This window comes from Salmo salar, chromosome 13 (assembly GCF_965601325.2).
Source record: "Salmo salar chromosome 13, fSalSal1, whole genome shotgun sequence".
Taxonomy (NCBI): domain Eukaryota; kingdom Metazoa; phylum Chordata; class Actinopteri; order Salmoniformes; family Salmonidae; genus Salmo; species Salmo salar.
The window spans coordinates 7,764,195-7,781,116 of NC_138303.1; the positions used below are offsets into that span (position 1 = coordinate 7,764,195).

A 16,922-nucleotide genomic window follows, 5' to 3' on the forward strand; every position below is an offset into this window, starting at 1 on the left:
GTATAGTACCGTAGTACAGTATAGTACAGTAGTATAGTACAGTAGTGTAGTACAGTATAAAACAGTATAGTACAGTAGTATATATAGTATAAAACAGTATAGTACAGTACAGTAGTACAGGAGTAGTACAGTATAGTAGTATAGTACAGTAGTACAGTATAAAACAGTATAGTACAGTAGTATAGTATAAAACAGTATAGTACAGTAGTATAGTACTGTAGTACAGTATAAAACAGTATAGTACAGTAGTATAGTATAAAACAGTATACTACAGTAGTATAGTATAAAACAGTATAGTACAGTACAGTAGTACAGGAGTAGTACAGTAGTATAGTACCGTAGTACAGTGTGTGTTTTCCTCCTACCACTCCAAAGCTGAAGATGTCAATGGCTACTCCCAAAGCTCCTGTTTTGAGGTATTCGTCAGGTAAGTACGCCTGTGTTCCCCTCACAGTCTTGGTATAGGCTACCGTGGTGGTTCTACCAGCTGACCTACTGCTGGAGCAACAGCAGAACCGGGCCAGGCCAAAGTCCCCCAGCTTAGGCTCCAGGTGCTCGTCTAGTAGGATGTTAGAGCTGGAAGAAGAAGAAGACAGATGGTCGGAGCGGGATAGATCAAAAAAGAAAAACAGCATTTAGGATCAATGCAAACTTCCTGTTATTTATTGTGCCAAGTTTTCCTACAAAAAGGTCAGAGCATCAGCTGTAGATCTGTTACCATGTGGTTATTCTTCTAGAGGCTAATTTCTCATTTCAAAGATGAGATGGAGGCTTAATATGGTAGTAAGAAATGATGGGGACAAAGGAATGATTCAGTCAACAGAGCAGCAGACCTCTTGCCTGGTGACTCACCCTGAATATAACAGAGCAGTCTACCTCGTGCCCGGTGACTCAGCCTGAATTTAACAGAGCAGCCTACCTCTTGCCTGGTGACTCAGCCTGAATATAACAAAGCAGCCTACCTCTTGCCCGGTGACTCAGTCTACCTCTTGCCTGGTGACTCAGCCTGAATTTAACAGAGCAGCCTACCTCTTGCCTGTTGCGGAGTGATAGTCGAGTGGAGACGAATGGGTTCGTTCAGTCAGTCTACCTGATGAGCCTTAGCCAGCTAGCTAGTTTATAGATGTGGCTACAAACTTCAGTGACAATTAGAAACTTGTCTGCCGAAGTTGGGACTTGGGATCATGTTCAGAATCATTTTGTTTCGATCTGAGTTATTGCTATTTTTTTTAAGTTTTATTTTACTAAAATGTAGGACGTTAATGCTGTAGTTGTACATTTTCTGTGAAAATCACTATAATGTGCTTTAGCCATCACCCTGGTCTGATATTAACTACACTATCTAGCTACTTCCCTCTCCTTACTGGCCTGATATTAACTACACTATCTAGCTACTTCCCTCTCCTTGCTGACCCGATACTGGCTACACTATCTAGCTACAGTACTTCCCTCTCCTTACTGACCTGATATTGGCTACACTATCTAGCTACTTCCCTCTCCTTACTGGCCCGATACTGGCTACACTATCTAGCTACAGTACTTCCCTCTCCTTACTGGCCTGATATTAACTACACTATCTAGCTACAGTACTTCCCTCTCCTTACTGGCCTGATATTGGCTACACTATCTAGCTACTTCCCTCTCCTTACTGGCCTGATACTGGCTACACTATCTAGCTACTTCCCTCTCCTTACTGGCCTGATATTAACTACACTATCTAGCCATAGTACTTCCCTCTCCTTACTGACCTGATACTGGCTACACTATCTAGCTACTCCCCTCTCCTTACTGGCCTGATATTGGCAACACTATCTAGCTACTTCCCTCTCCTTACTGGCCTGATATTAACTACACTATCTAGCCATAGTACTTCCCTCTCCTTACTGACCTGATACTGGCTACACTATCTAGCTACTTCCCTCTCCTTACTGGCCCGATACTGGCTACACTATCTAGCTACAGTACTTCCCTCTCCTTACTGGCCTGATATTGGCTACACTATCTAGCTACTTCCCTCTCCTTACTGGCCTGATATTGGCAACACTATCTAGCTACTTCCCTCTCCTACTGGCCTGATACTGGCTACACTATCTAGCTACTTCCCTCTCCTTACTGGCCTGATATTAACTACACTATCTAGCCACAGTACTTCCCTCTCCTTACTGACCTGATACTGGCTACACTATCTAGCTACAGTACTTCCCTCTCCTTACTGGCCTGATATTGGCAACACTATCTAGCTACTTCCCTCTCCTTACTGGTGTCATGACGTTGGCCTCTTTTGGTACAGGGAGGACAGTTGACCCCCTCCCTGTTGCACCCCCCCCCAATCCACCCTGTGTGTAAAGGGTCGTAAAAACTCTAAAATTCCAGGAGAGTCTCTGGCCACATGGCCCATAGAGAGACACAGGAAATTCTTCCAACTCATAGAATTGGAGAGCCAAGCAACATTTTGTGTTCTGGAGAAGGTATGGAAGATTGGTGAAGAATCCAGCTACGAACTGATCCGCTTGATACAATTTTGTGATACTCAGAAGAGACAATATAGCCATATTACCATAAAACTGTTTATATAATAGCATCATAATGGTTGTATAGAATGTATTAATAAGGATAAAGCTTTTGTAAGACATTGAGATGCTATGTACTGATGTAATGTGATAGATTTGGTTACAGAAATACAATTCTAACTCAGTCATAGGCACGCCCCCAGGGACCCATACAGGACCAGGCGTCATTTGACAAGCCTGTTCTATGGGCACTATAAAACACCCCCTGATTTACATTTCTTCAGACCAGGCCTACACTCTATGGCCAGAGGTTTGACCATCCAAGTACTCTACTGAAAGTGAACTATACCACGTGGTTAACTTTTAGACTATCGAGACCGACAGAATAAGAACAAGTCTTTGATATTAATTATTAGTCTGCAGCTAAGTAAATTATATCATTGAACGCGAAGACCAACGAAACAACCATTCTATGACGACATTAATGAATGTCGCTCTGAAAGATCCATTCTAACTGAGAGAGAGAGAGAGAACGCGGACAAAACTCCCCAACAGAACAGAACTCTCGAACAAGGATCACGACGACACACTGAGCGTAAATATATATTGATTGCAATTGTTCCCGAATGAGTGAGCCTTCAATTGTCAATTGTTAATATTAATGAACTCTGTGCAACTTCTCAGCTGACCGTTTATGACCCATTGTTCAACAGGCCGACCTGCCTGTTTAGCCCACAAGGGCACATTCCTCTACCAATCCTTTGTGACGATAATTACTGTTTGTATGTTTTTCTGTTAATTACTTAGTGTAGTAAATAAATGATTTTAAGACAATTGATGTATGGATGATTTTAGTAAAGACTGGGTTCGTGCAGATACAACAATTTACGACGTTTGGAATGAGACTGGACTAGAAGTAAAATACACCATTTAAACCAGAAGATAATCGGCCTATATAATAATATAGGAAAGTTATGTTAGGAAAATTATAACTTTGTAATCTGAATATTCTCCTTGGTGCCCCGATCTCCTAGTTAATTACAATTAAACGATTAATCAGTTTAATCGCGTGATAATAATTACAGGGAGTTAATTGATAAACATGTCTTCCGTTTAATGGTACCCCAAAGACACGACACTGGCCTGATATTAACTACACTATCTAGCTACTTCCCTCTCCTTGCTATGGCAAGCGGGAGCGAAGGACACTTTGCCCCATGTTGTTGTGTGGCCAGCTAGCAGTGCAAACTCTCCCTATTGAGCAGTAGACCATCACGGTAAAATCCAGATAGTTACTAGGTCTAAATACCAATATTACAAGTTATTTCTCGTGTAGGAAGTTATCCTACTCAAAATAAAATAAAACTGGCCACGTTAGCTAACGCCAACGACGTGATACAGCTGCCTGGTGGGAAGCAACTCCCGTCGGTAAGCACTAGCCTCTTCACCAGACCGTACTGCTTCGCTCCGGAAGACCTGTCGCCCGGAGCGGAGAGGCTAGCAAGCACCCTCGATACAACACCATTGGTCATTCACACCGGCTTGTCATTACGCTCGCTGATTGACATGTCACGGTGACATCAATACGGTGACCAATACTACAAGTTATTTCTCACTCACCCATCAAAATAAACATCACTTTATTTTACAAGTTTTAACTAGACCATGCTGCTGTTGCCAGCTAGCCAGCATAAACTAGCTAGCTGGGAAGGGCTCGTCAGGGCGGCTGACTGAACTAGCTAGCTGGGAAGGGCGGCTGACTGAACTAGCTAGCTGGGAAGGGCTCGTCAGGACGGCTGACTGAACTAGCTAGTTGGGAAGGGCTCGTCAGGATGGCTGACTGAACTAGCTAGCTGGGAAGGGCGGCTGACTGAACTAGCTAGCCGGGAAGGGCTCGTCAGGACGGCTGACTGAACTAGCTAGCCGGGAAGGGCTCGTCAGGACGGCTGACTGAACTAGCTAGCCGGGAAGGGCTCGTCAGGACGGCTGACTGAACTAGCTAGCCGGGAAGGGCTCGTCAGGACGGCTGACTGAACTAGCTAGCCGGGAAGGGCTCGTCAGGACGGCTGACTGAACTAGCTAGCCGGGAAGGGCTCGTCAGGACGGCTGACTGAACTAGCTAGCCGGGAAGGGCTCGTCAGGACGGCTGACTGAACTAGCTAGCCGGGAAGGGCTCGTCAGGACGGCTGACTGAACTAGCTAGCCGGGAAGGGCTCGTCAGGACGGCTGACTGAACTAGCTAGCCGGGAAGGGCTCGTCAGGACGGCTGACTGAACTAGCTAGCCGGGAAGGGCTCGTCAGGACGGCTGACTGAACTAGCTAGCCGGGAAGGGCTCGTCAGGACGGCTGACTGAACTAGCTAGCCGGGAAGGGCTCGTCAGGACGGCTGACTGAACTAGCTAGCCGGGAAGGGCTCGTCAGGACGGCTGACTGAACTAGCTAGCCGGGAAGGGCTCGTCAGGACGGCTGACTGAACTAGCTAGCCGGGAAGGGCTCGTCAGGACGGCTGACTGAACTAGCTAGCCGGGAAGGGCTCGTCAGGACGGCTGACTGAACTAGCTAGCCGGGAAGGGCTCGTCAGGACGGCTGACTGAACTGGCTAGCCGGGAAGGGCTCATCAGGACGACTGAACCCAATCCATTCGCCTTCACTCAACTCTCAGCTGCTCGACATATGTCATAAATTTGGGCACCAGGCGTTTCTGTATAGCCTCTCCCTCCTAGAAGTCGTTTGTGTGACTTCAAAATGGAGGGGCGTTGTACCAAAATTCATCAGCGATTGGATCATCTCTTACAAATCTAACCAATCAGAATATCAAAGTTGATAACACCGTGTAGGCCGTCTCTGGCCCAACCCATCTGTGTCTGGGACCAATAAGAACGGTCAGAATGTGTTCACATTTTAAAAATCATCGGGGAGGAAGGCAAATCCAGAAGAACGATGGAAAAGAAAAAGGTCAGTTTGCGGAGCGATGTGGATGGGTAGCCAGGAAAAGCCTACCTCTTGATGTCTCCATGTATGAGCTGCGGAGAGGAAGAGTGGAGGAACTGAATGGCTCTGGCTGTGCCCAGCAACACACTGACACGCTGTGGCCAGAAGAGGGCAGCACTGGCCTGAGGGAGAGGCACACACACACACACACAGTTAACATACACCAACACATATATTCCAGGTTTCTTTCCTCGTGTCATGTCCTCCTTTCTCATTGTTTAATAAGCCGTCTTGATAAGCCGTCTTGATAAGCCGTCAGTCCCCGTCCGTCTCGATAGCAGTCCCCGGCCGTCTCGATATAGCAGTCCCCGGCCGTCTCGATAGCCGTCCCCGAACCGTCCCCGAACCGTCTCCATAGCAGTCCCCGAACCGTCTCCATAGCAGTCCCCGAACCGTCTCCATAGCAGTCCCCGAACCGTCTCCATAGCAGTCCCCGAACCGTCTCCATAGCAGTCCCCGTACCGTCTCCATAGCAGTCCCCGTACCGTCTCCATAGCAGTCCCCGAACCGTCTCCATAGCAGTCCCCGAACCGTCTCGATAGCCGTCCCCGAACCGTCTCGATAGCAGTCCCCGAACCGTCTCCATAGCAGTCCCCGAACCGTCTCCATAGCAGTCCCCGGCCGTCTCGATATAGCAGTCCCCGGCCGTCTCGATAGCCGTCCCCGAACCGTCTCCATAGCAGTCCCCGAACCGTCTCCATAGCAGTCCCCGAACCGTCTCCATAGCAGTCCCCGAACCGTCTCCATAGCAGTCCCCGAACCGTCTCCATAGCAGTCCCCGAACCGTCTCCATAGCAGTCCCCGAACCGTCTCCATAGCAGTCCCCGTACCGTCTCCATAGCAGTCCCCGAACCGTCTCCATAGCAGTCCCCGAACCGTCTCGATAGCCGTCCCCGAACCGTCTCGATAGCCGTCCCCGAACCGTCTCGATAGCCGTCCCCGAACCGTCTCCATAGCAGTCCCCGAACCGTCTCCATAGCAGTCCCCGGCCGTCTCGATATAGCAGTCCCCGGCCGTCTCGATAGCCGTCCCCGAACAGTCCCCGAACCGTCTCCATAGCAGTCCCCGAACCGTCTCCATAGCAGTCCCCGAACCGTCTCCATAGCAGTCCCCGAACCGTCTCCATAGCAGTCCCCGAACCGTCTCCATAGCAGTCCCCGAACCGTCTCCATAGCAGTCCCCGAACCGTCTCCATAGCAGTCCCCGAACCGTCTCCATAGCAGTCCCCGAACCGTCTCCATAGCAGTCCCCGAACCGTCTCCATAGCAGTCCCCGAACCGTCTCCATAGCAGTCCTCGAACCGTCTCCATAGCAGTCCCCGAACCGTCTCCATAGCAGTCCCCGAACCGTCTCCATAGCAGTCCCCGAACCGTCTCCATAGCAGTCCCCGAACCGTCTCCATAGCAGTCCCCGAACCGTCTCCATAGCAGTCCCCGAACCGTCTCCATAGCAGTCCCCGTACGTCTCCATAGTAGTCCGCGACCGCCTCGATAGCAGTCCCCGACCGCCTCGATAGCAGTCCCCGACCGTCTCCATAGCGGTCCCCGTCCGTCTCCATAGCAGTCCCCGTCCGTCTCCATAGCAGTCCCTGTACGTCTCGATAGCAGTCCCCAGTTAATGTTCTTTAGTTTTAAAGATATGAAGATTAAAAGACTGACCTGGTTGTGCAGCTGGTCTTCCAGAGAACCGTTGGGCATGAAGACATAGAGCAGACAGTAGGTTCCTTGTCCAACACTGTAGCCCACAAAGTCCACTATATTGGGATGTCTGTATCTGGGAGGGGAAAGGCAGAGTTTTTGTTGTCTGTTGCTAAACCTACAATAGGAGTCTATTGTCTGCATCTTACAAAATACTTTTCAGATGTCTTTTTTTCAGGGGAGAAGTCACACTTCATTCAACAACAGGAGGAAGAAACAGCGTATAGGTAGAGTAAAGATGGGGTGGTGGCACTGGAATCCTCATCTCTCCCAAGTGGACATTCTCTCTTTCTCCCCTGACCCATCTGTCTATCTCCTCATTTGAATTCCATGCTGTCACAGTTACCAGCCCTTTCAAGCTTAACATCCTTATCATTTATCGCCCTCCAGGTTCCCTTGGAGAGTTCATCAATGAGCTTGACGCCTTGATAAGTTCCTTTCCTGAGGATGGCTCACCTCTCACAGTTCTGGGTGACTTTAACCTCCCCACGTCTACCTTTGACTCATTCCTCTCTGCCTCCTTCTTTCCACTCCTCTCCTCTTTTGACCTCACCCTCTCACCTTCCCCCCCTACTCACAAGGCAGGCAATACGCTTGACCTCATCTTTACTAGATGCTGTTCTTCCACTAATCTCATTGCAACTCCCCTCCAAATCTCCGACCACTACCTTGTATCCTTTTCCCTCTTGCTCTCATCCAACACTTCTCACTCTGCCCCTACTCGGATGGTATTGCGCCGTCCCAACCTTCGCTCTCTCTCTCCCGCTACTCTCTCCTCTTCCATCCTATCATCTCTTCCCTCTGCTCAAACCTTCTCCAACCTATCTCCTGATTCTGCCTCCTCAACCCTCCTCTCCTCCCTTTCTGCATCCTTTGATTTTCTCTGTCCCCTATCCTCCAGGCCGGCTCGGTCCTCCCCTCCTGCTCCGTGGCTCGACGACTCACTACGAGCTCACACGACAAGGCTCCGGGCAGCCGAGCGGAAATGGAGGAAAACTCGCCTCCCTGCGGACCTGGCATCCTTTCACTCACTCCTCTCTACATTCTCCTCTTCTGTCTCTGCTGCTAAAGCCACTTTCTACCACTCTAAATTCCAAGCATCTGCCTCTAACCCTAGGAAGCTCTTTGCTACCTTCTCCTCCCTCCTGAATCCTCCTCCCCCTCCCCCCCCTCTCTGCGGATGACTTCGTCAACCATTTTGAAAAGAAGGTTGACGATATCCGATCCTCGTTTGCTAAGTCAAACGACACCGCTGGTCCTGCTCACACTGCCCTACCCTGTGCTTTGACCTCTTTCTCCCCTCTCTCTCCAGATGAAATCTCGCGTCTTGTGACGGCCGGCCGCCCGACAACCTGCCCACTTGACCCTATCCCCTCCTCTCTTCTCCAGACCATTTCCGGAGACCTTCTCCCCTTCCTCACCTCGCTCATCAACTCATCCTTGACCGCTGGCTACGTCCCTTCCGTCTTCAAGAGAGCGAGAGTTGCACCCCTTCTGAAAAAACCTACACTCGATCCCTCCGATGTCAACAACTACAGACCAGTATCCCTTCTTTCTTTTCTCTCCAAAACTCTTGAACGTGCCGTCCTTGGCCAGCTCTCCTGCTATCTCTCTCAGAATGACCTTCTTGATCCTAATCAGTCAGGTTTCAAGACTGGGCATTCAACTGAGACTGCTCTTCTCTGTGTCACGGAGGCTCTCCGCACTGCTAAATCTAACTCTCTCTCCTCTGCTCTCATCCTTCTAGACCTATCTGCTGCCTTTGATACTGTGAACCATCAGATCCTCCTCTCCACCCTCTCCGAGTTGGGCATCTCCGGCGCGGCCCACGCTTGGATTGCGTCCTACCTGACAGGTCGCTCCTACCAGGTGGCGTGGCGAGAATCTGTCTCCGCACCATGCGCTCTCACCACTGGTGTCCCCCAGGGCTCTGTTCTAGGCCCTCTCCTATTCTCGCTATACACCAAGTCACTTGGTTCTGTCATATCCTCACATGGTCTCTCCTATCATTGCTATGCAGACGACACACAATTAATCTTCTCCTTTCCCCCTTCTGATAACCAGGCGGCGAATCGCATCTCTGCATGTCTGTCAGACATATCAGTGTGGATGACGGATCACCAGCTCAAGCTGAACCTCGGCAAGACGGAGCTGCTCTTCCTCCCGGGGAAGGACTGCCCGTTCCATGATCTCGCCATCACGGTTGACAACTCCCTTGTGTCCTCCTCCCAGAGTGCTAAGAACCTTGGCGTGATCCTGGACAACACCCTGTCGTTCTCCACTAACATCAAGGCAGTGACCCGATCCTGTAGGTTCATGCTCTACAACATTCGCAGAGTACGACCCTGCCTCACACAGGAAGCGGCGCAGGTCCTAATCCAGGCACTTGTCATCTCCCGTCTGGATTACTGCAACTCGCTGTTGGCTGGGCTCCCTGCCTGTGCCATTAAACCCCTACAACTCATCCAGAACGCCGCAGCCCGTCTGGTGTTCAACCTTCCCAAGTTCTCTCACGTCACCCCGCTCCTCCGCTCTCTCCATTGGCTTCCAGTTGAAGCTCGCATCCGCTACAAGACCATGGTGAATGCCTACGGAGCTGTGAAGGGAACGGCACCTCCATACCTTCAGGCTCTGATCAGGCCCTACACCCAAACAAGGGCACTGCGTTCATCCACCTCTGGCCTGCTGGCCCCCATACCTCTGAGGAAGCACAGTTCCCGCTCAGCCCAGTCAAAACTGTTCGCTGCTCTGGCACCCCAATGGTGGAACAAGCTCCCTCACGACGCCAGGACAGCGGAGTCAATCACCACCTTCCGGAGACACCTGAAACCCCACCTCTTTAAGGAATACCTAGGATAGGATAAAGTAATCCTTCTAACCCCCCCCCCCCCCCCCCCCTTAAAAGATTTAGATGCACTATTGTAAAGTGGTTGTTCCACTGGATATCATAAGGTGAATGCACCATTTTGTAAGTCGCTCTGGATAAGAGCGTCTGCTAAATGACTTAAATGTAAATGTAATGTAAATGTAAAGATGACCTGCTTGGCAGAAGAGAGACTAACCACAGTAGACCAGCAGAAGCCTGAAGAGGACAGTATAAAGGGAACTTCTGATTCTCTAGGCCTGTTTGTTCCTGCTCCACCTGGGCTTTTCTTGGTCAGGCTTCTGTATGATGACACGGTATACAGTCTGATTTATGTACGAGGAATAGGGGAGACTAGGGCTGGGGCTGACCCCATTTAGTCCACTGGTCGATTGTTTGGTCGAGCAAGAACGTTTTAGTCGAGCAGTTGCAACAACAACAAAATGTATTGATTCACGCCTGTCAGAGTGGACTAATCCATTGTAGAGGCCTGTCTCAGTGGACTAATCCATTGTAGAGGCCTGTCTCAGTGGACTAATCCATTGTAGAGGCCTGTCTCAGTGGACTAATCCATTGTAGAGGCCTGTCAGAGTGGACTAATCCATTGTAGAGGCCTGTCTGAGTGGACTAATCCATTGTGGAGGCCACGGGGATGACACACCAGTATCACATTTACCGTTAATTACCATCATTTCTAATCTACAATGTGTATTTGGTTACCGTAATTTCTGTTAATGCATTTAATATATAATTATTATTAGGGATGCACAATATATTGGTGAACATATCGGAATCGGCTGATATTAGCTAAAAATGCTAACATTGGTATCGTCCCGATGTTTAGTTTAACACCAATGTTAAAAACCAATGTCAAATCTACCGTGCATACCTCTATAAAGTAGGTACATGACGTAATGACGCCCACAATGTCTACTGTGTGGATCGAGCAGTCAACAAGTCGAGCAGTCAACAAGTCAAGCAGTCAACAAGTCAAGCAGTCATTTGAAAGTCATTTCAGCGAGACAACAAAGGCAAAATCCATTAAAGCCAAGATAATGGAATTCATTTCCCTTGACAATCAACTGCTCTCTGTCGTGGGTGATGTTGGCTTTCGCTGACTGGTCGAGCATCGGTACACACTACCAAGTGCGCTATTTTTCAGATGTTGCCCTACTGGAGTTGCACAGTAATAGCGTCACTGCTATTAGCTTCATGACATACATACTATGGAACACGATTTGGGTCTTTGCGTGTCAAAAAAGATACAGTAGCATTGTCAAAGCTGTACAAAAAAGTCTGCAAACAAGCTAACACCGGCCACGAACAATGTGTTTACAATACCGCGTTGGTAATAAAGCATCATTTGTTCAACCGCAACTTTTGGGGTAGCTAGCTTTAGCTTGGTACCTAGCTAGCACCAATACAACCAGCCTGAAAACAATGACCAGTAGAAAATGCAGTAATTTTCAATATTCTTAGCAATGATTTAGGAATCCTTGTGAGTAAGTATTAGCTAGGTTGCCTTTTGAAACTGAACTTCATTTCATGAAAATAAATAGCTAGCCAGCTAATTAACCCTGTTGCCCAAAGCTAACATTATAAGCAGCCAGCTAGCTTCATCTGGCTAGTGAGGCTCAACTGGACCGGGTTATGTGTTGTGAAGCTAGCCACAATAAGGATTAGGCACAATAGTGGAATTTGCGGTTTGCCTTCAAAATAAAAGTGTCATTGACAGTGATGCAAATGAATACAGATAGTAGAATTATGCCATACTTTTATCTTGAAGGCAGACCGCAAAGTCCACTATTGTGGCTAAAGCTTATTGTGGCTAGCTTCACATAGATGGGTTTGACCACCATTAATCAAATAAGAATTATCTTTAAAAAAAAAGCTAGCTAGCTCATGGATGCAAAACGACATCTGTTTCAGTTGCTATATTTAGCTAGCTAACTAACTATATAGCTAGGTGTCATCATCTAAAATAACCCTAATTTATATGACCAGCACTGTAGGTGCGCGAGACAACTTTACCAGCATCATAGCATACGTGTCGATGAATCGTTGTGACATATGAAATACGAATGAGTGTGTAATCAATGTGTAATAACAAGGCAAAAAAATTATGAACGCGTTAAATTATTATATGACGTGCAGTCATATTCAGGTCCTGATTGGTCAACAAGCTTATTTCACATGTCAAATAGTGTCATTTCATACGTCAATTATTGTTATTTGATGTGTATCTTTTTTGACACACAAAGACCCAAACGGCGTTCCATAGAAATCCTGGTTGAGAATGAAACGACTGAACAAATGAACAACGAAACAGCAAGTAAGTGAAAGAAATAGGTTTTGATTATGTTTTACTGGTAATGGGGCCATACGTAAATGCCAACAAAATACATTTTTGGTCAGTGTGGCGTGTGTGTGCAACCTTTATTTAACTAGGCCAATTGTGCACCGCCTTATGGGACTCCCAATCACAGCCGGATGTGATACAGCCTGGATTCCATCCAGGGACTGTAGTGACGCCTCTTGCACTGAGATGCAGTGCCTTAGACCACTGCTTCCATTTGTGTGTGTGTTAACTATTTAACTGTACTAGAATGTTTAAAATATCGGTTATCGGTATAATTTTTTTTGGCAAGAAAAATATCGGATATCGGTGTCAGCCAAAAAGGTGCATCACTAATTATTACAGTCTTTTACAGTTCTCATTGTCAGAGTGGACACGCTGTTTGCAGAGCGCACAACCTAGGCTACACTTGTGAGAAATACGTTTTGGTTTATTTCATTCCATTTACGGAGTTGTCAATTTATTCATTGTGTTTTGTTTGGACCGCTACTGTCAATGTGGAGTAAGGATGCGCACCTGATTCCACATAGAAATCTGCCTATAGGCTACCTGGCCTGCGCTCAAATGTAGGCATATAAATGTGTCCATTTGGGGATCTGATAGTATTTCTGACTTGTCTTAAAGCACCACCATTAATGAGCAGTGGAGCTTCTCAAAGTAATTTTTCTTCACCTCAAACAGCAAGTAAACAAAAGCTGTGTTCGAAATACCCATACTAACATACTGTATACTACATTCTTAATGAGTATATACTACATATTATATACTATTAGTTCATTTTAGTACACTGTAAATGAACGGTATCTTTTCAGTTGTGTGTACTAGCAGGTCTACCGGAAGTTGATGCTGTTGCTATGCAACCTCTTGCTAGCTTGTAATTAGCATAACAAATGACTAGCTAGACATTTTACGATTTCTGGTGTGTTATTAAATTCAATCCGGATTGTCAGAGTGCGCTCTGGGTGTTCGTAAACCCAGAGCGTTGTCAGATTATCCGTTCGTAAATTCAGAGCGTTTTGTGGAGCGTTCAGAGCGCACACTGGACGCTCTGCCCGACGAGTAGGGTTGATCCAAGCGTTCAACGGCTGTCTAGCTAAGTTAAGTCCAGACACAAATGAGAGAACACCTCACTCTGATCTTTTTCTCACCCTAGCATAGCTGGTTAGGCTGTTTTCATGTTATCCAGAGCGTTGTGACTGTAACTGTGCTGCTAGCAACAATTTAATTACGCATTTTTTTTTGCCAACGTTTACTGACACCGGCCATATTCAACGGGTGTTGAGCGTTCGTTAAATTCATCAGTTATTCGGCGCTCTGGGACACTCAGACCAGAGTGCCATTACCGCTATTGAAACGCACAACAACTATACCACTTAGCTAAGTATGATGTAAATAATCAAGTCAATAAACATTGGATAGTTAGTTAGATAGCAGATAGTTAATATACTGCCTGGCAAGTTCAATGTATTAGTAGCCAACTAACTGTTATGTACCGGTATGTTAGCAACTAGCTAGCATACCGGTACATGCTGCTGTAATGCTAAGGACGGCGTAGCTAACAAATTGTCAGCCAACATAACATGTAACTTATTTGAAAAGTCCTTACTTTATTACATTTCTTAACATTTGTCAATTAGTTTAACCTCACTAGTGTAGGGGGCACTATTTTCACCTCCGGATGAAAAGCGTGCCCAAAGTAAACTGCCTACTACTCAGGCCCAGAAGCTAGGATATGCATATAATTGGTAGATTTGGATAGAAAACACAAAAGTTTTCAAAACTGTTAAAATAATGTCTGTGAGTATAACAGAACTGATATGGCAGGCAAAAACCTGAGGAAAATCCATCCAGGAAGTACCATTATTTTGAAATGGCTGTTTTTCCAATGAAAGCCTATCCACCACCAGATTCTGTTCCCTATCGCTTCCACTAGTTGTGAACAGTCTTTAGACATTGTTTCAGGCTTTTATTCTGAAAAATGAGGGAGAATGACCACTTTGAGTGAGTGGATAGTGGGATGTCCCCAGAACTCTTTTCTGAGCGAGACAGAGAGCGCACCTTTCTTGTTTTTCTTTTATAATGACGACGCTATTGTCCGGTTGAAATATTATCGATTATTTAGGCTAAAAACAACCTGAGGATTGATTATAAACATCATTTGACATGTTTCTACGAACTTTACCGGTACTATTTGGAATTTGTCTGCCTGTTGTGACTGCCTTTGATGATTGGATTACTGAACAAAACGCGCCAACAAAACTGAGGTTTTTGGATATAAAGAGGGACTTTATCGAACAAAACAAACATTCATTGTGTAACGGGGTCTTGTGAGAGCAACCATACGAAGATCAAAGATAAGTGATTCATTTTATTGCTATTTCTGACTTTTGTGACTAATCTACTTGGCTGGTAACTGTATGTAATGTTCTGTGTGCTGGGCGCTGTCCTCAGATAATCGCATGGTTTGCTTTCGCCGTAAAGCCTTTTTGAAATCTGACACCGTGGTTGGATTAACAAGAAGTTCATCTTTAAGCCGATGTATAACACTTGTATATTTGATGAATTTTTATTATGAGTATTTCTGTTTTTGAATTTGGCGCTCTGCAATTTCACTGGATGTTGGCCAGGTGGGACGGCAGCGTCCCACAACCCCTAGAGAGGTTAAGCAATGAATTTGTATCCGCTCTCGGACTTCGGCTGCATATTTTCCGCCATTTTATTCAACTCTGAAAACATTGTGAAACCACGGCCATTTTCTGAATTGCATTATGGGCCCTAAAAGTACGAAAATATAGTGTCCACTGCATGTATACTTCGTATTTTGACGAATTTAGTACGACATCCGGGAACTTTTGGCATAGTAACTATATCCATACTATGACTAATAAGCATACTATATACTCGATTCACGTAACAAATAGCTGTTAGTATAAGTATTCGAACACAGCTAAAGTCTGTTTTTACATCGATTGAAAATGACAGTTCCTCAATTTAGCCTATTTGCAAAATCTTTCCAGCTACCTCCCTTTCGATAATCACTTAGCGTGAAAGGGGAGAAGGTCCGTCATGCTCTGGTCCGGTGGAAACGTCATAAAATAGGCATACCTGATTACTTCTTATCCCTTGCGCAAATACAGCTGTGTCTGTCCGGAGCTTAATGGCGCAGAAAACTGAAGGTCCAGAATATTGTATAGAGTGTTCAAGTTTGTTAGCGCTTGGGCTGGACCAAGTTGATAGAAGGTTTCAAGTTCCTTGCAGACAGGCCATGCGTAGCCAATGTGATTTATTTTTTACCTGTAGGCTGCAATATTTATTGGTTGGTTTTATGTAGGCTATTTTTATATACAGTACCAGTCAAAAGTTGACACACCTACTCATTCAAGGGGTTTTCTTTATTTTTAATATATATCACACATAATTTTTTACTTATTTCTACATTGTAGAATAGTGAAGACATCAAAACTATGAAATAATGTAGTAATCAGTGTAAGTGTAACCACACTTTGCCTTGACAGCTTTGCACACTCTTGGCATAAAAAAATAGTAAAAATAAAGAAAAAAACGTTGGAATGAGTAGGTGTCAAAACTTTTGACTGGTACTGTAGTTGGCAACGGCAATTTTAGATTTGTATAATTTTCATTTAGATAGAATTTTTATTAACCACAAGACAATGATTGAGATAAGACTTTATTCTAAAATAAATTAAATTGTTCCACGAATATGTGCATATGAAAATTATAACTGATCGGTAGAATTGGTAAGATAAATTGGCACTCCAAATGGAAAAATGGTGGCCGACCCCTGGCGTATCCTATTACCGGCAACTTCGTGAAAGTAATGGCAGAATCTACAAAGGCCAGCAGCAATGGGATGTGGTGGTTCGGGAACAGGTTCTTGATCTCTAGCTCCCTCTTGAGTCTTAATTATTTCATCACAGTATGCTTAAAGCATCAAACAAGCTCAGTAGCCTACATATAGTTGATTTTATTAAAACACTGTCTATATATGGAAAAATATACATTTAAAAATTTCGAAAGAACACGACTCTGATTGCCAAAGATTTTTTTTTTTGGGAGGGGGGGGGGGGACAGCTCTATTTCCTACACAGATAACTTCTTAGAAAAGAAAGACAACCAAGAGGAATTGAACGAGGTTAAAGTGAGATGCCAGAGATAAAAGTCGGAGATTTGTCAGCTTACTGTGATAGTTTCTCCACCTCGGTCTTGAAGCTCTCCTTCACTACGCTCCAGTCTAGTGGAGAGTTCTACAAAGGGATACAAGAACAAGATCCAATATAACAAAAACCATTTTACTGGCTTTATATATATATATATATATATATATATATACATTCAAATGACATTTAATGACCAGTTTAAACAGAAATAATAAGAAAGTCATCATCAGTTGACATTGTCTGAGAAAGGCCCGGAATATTCAACAAGACTCAAGCCACACCAGCCATGTACTATTCTCTCTATTACGGTCTTGCAAGCGGTATCGG

The 16,922-nt window shown here is 45.7% G+C and overlaps 1 protein-coding gene across 2 annotated transcripts in view; it reads right to left on the minus strand.

Moving 5' to 3' along the window:
* The window catches only part of irak1 (interleukin-1 receptor-associated kinase 1), a 33,974-nt gene that overhangs the window by 4,508 nt on the left and 12,544 nt on the right, over positions 1-16,922 (minus strand). The window contains exons 6-9 of one of the 2 annotated variants that reach the window (XM_014134273.3): positions 16,618-16,682; positions 7,160-7,274; positions 5,511-5,623; positions 366-576 (exon numbers count right to left, since the gene is read on the minus strand). In XM_014134273.3, the coding sequence (XP_013989748.2) occupies positions 366-576; positions 5,511-5,623; positions 7,160-7,274; positions 16,618-16,682 (504 nt within the window). The remainder of the gene's footprint in view (positions 1-365; positions 577-5,510; positions 5,624-7,159; positions 7,275-16,617; positions 16,683-16,922) is intronic. The other variant, XM_014134274.3, reaches the window with a different exon arrangement.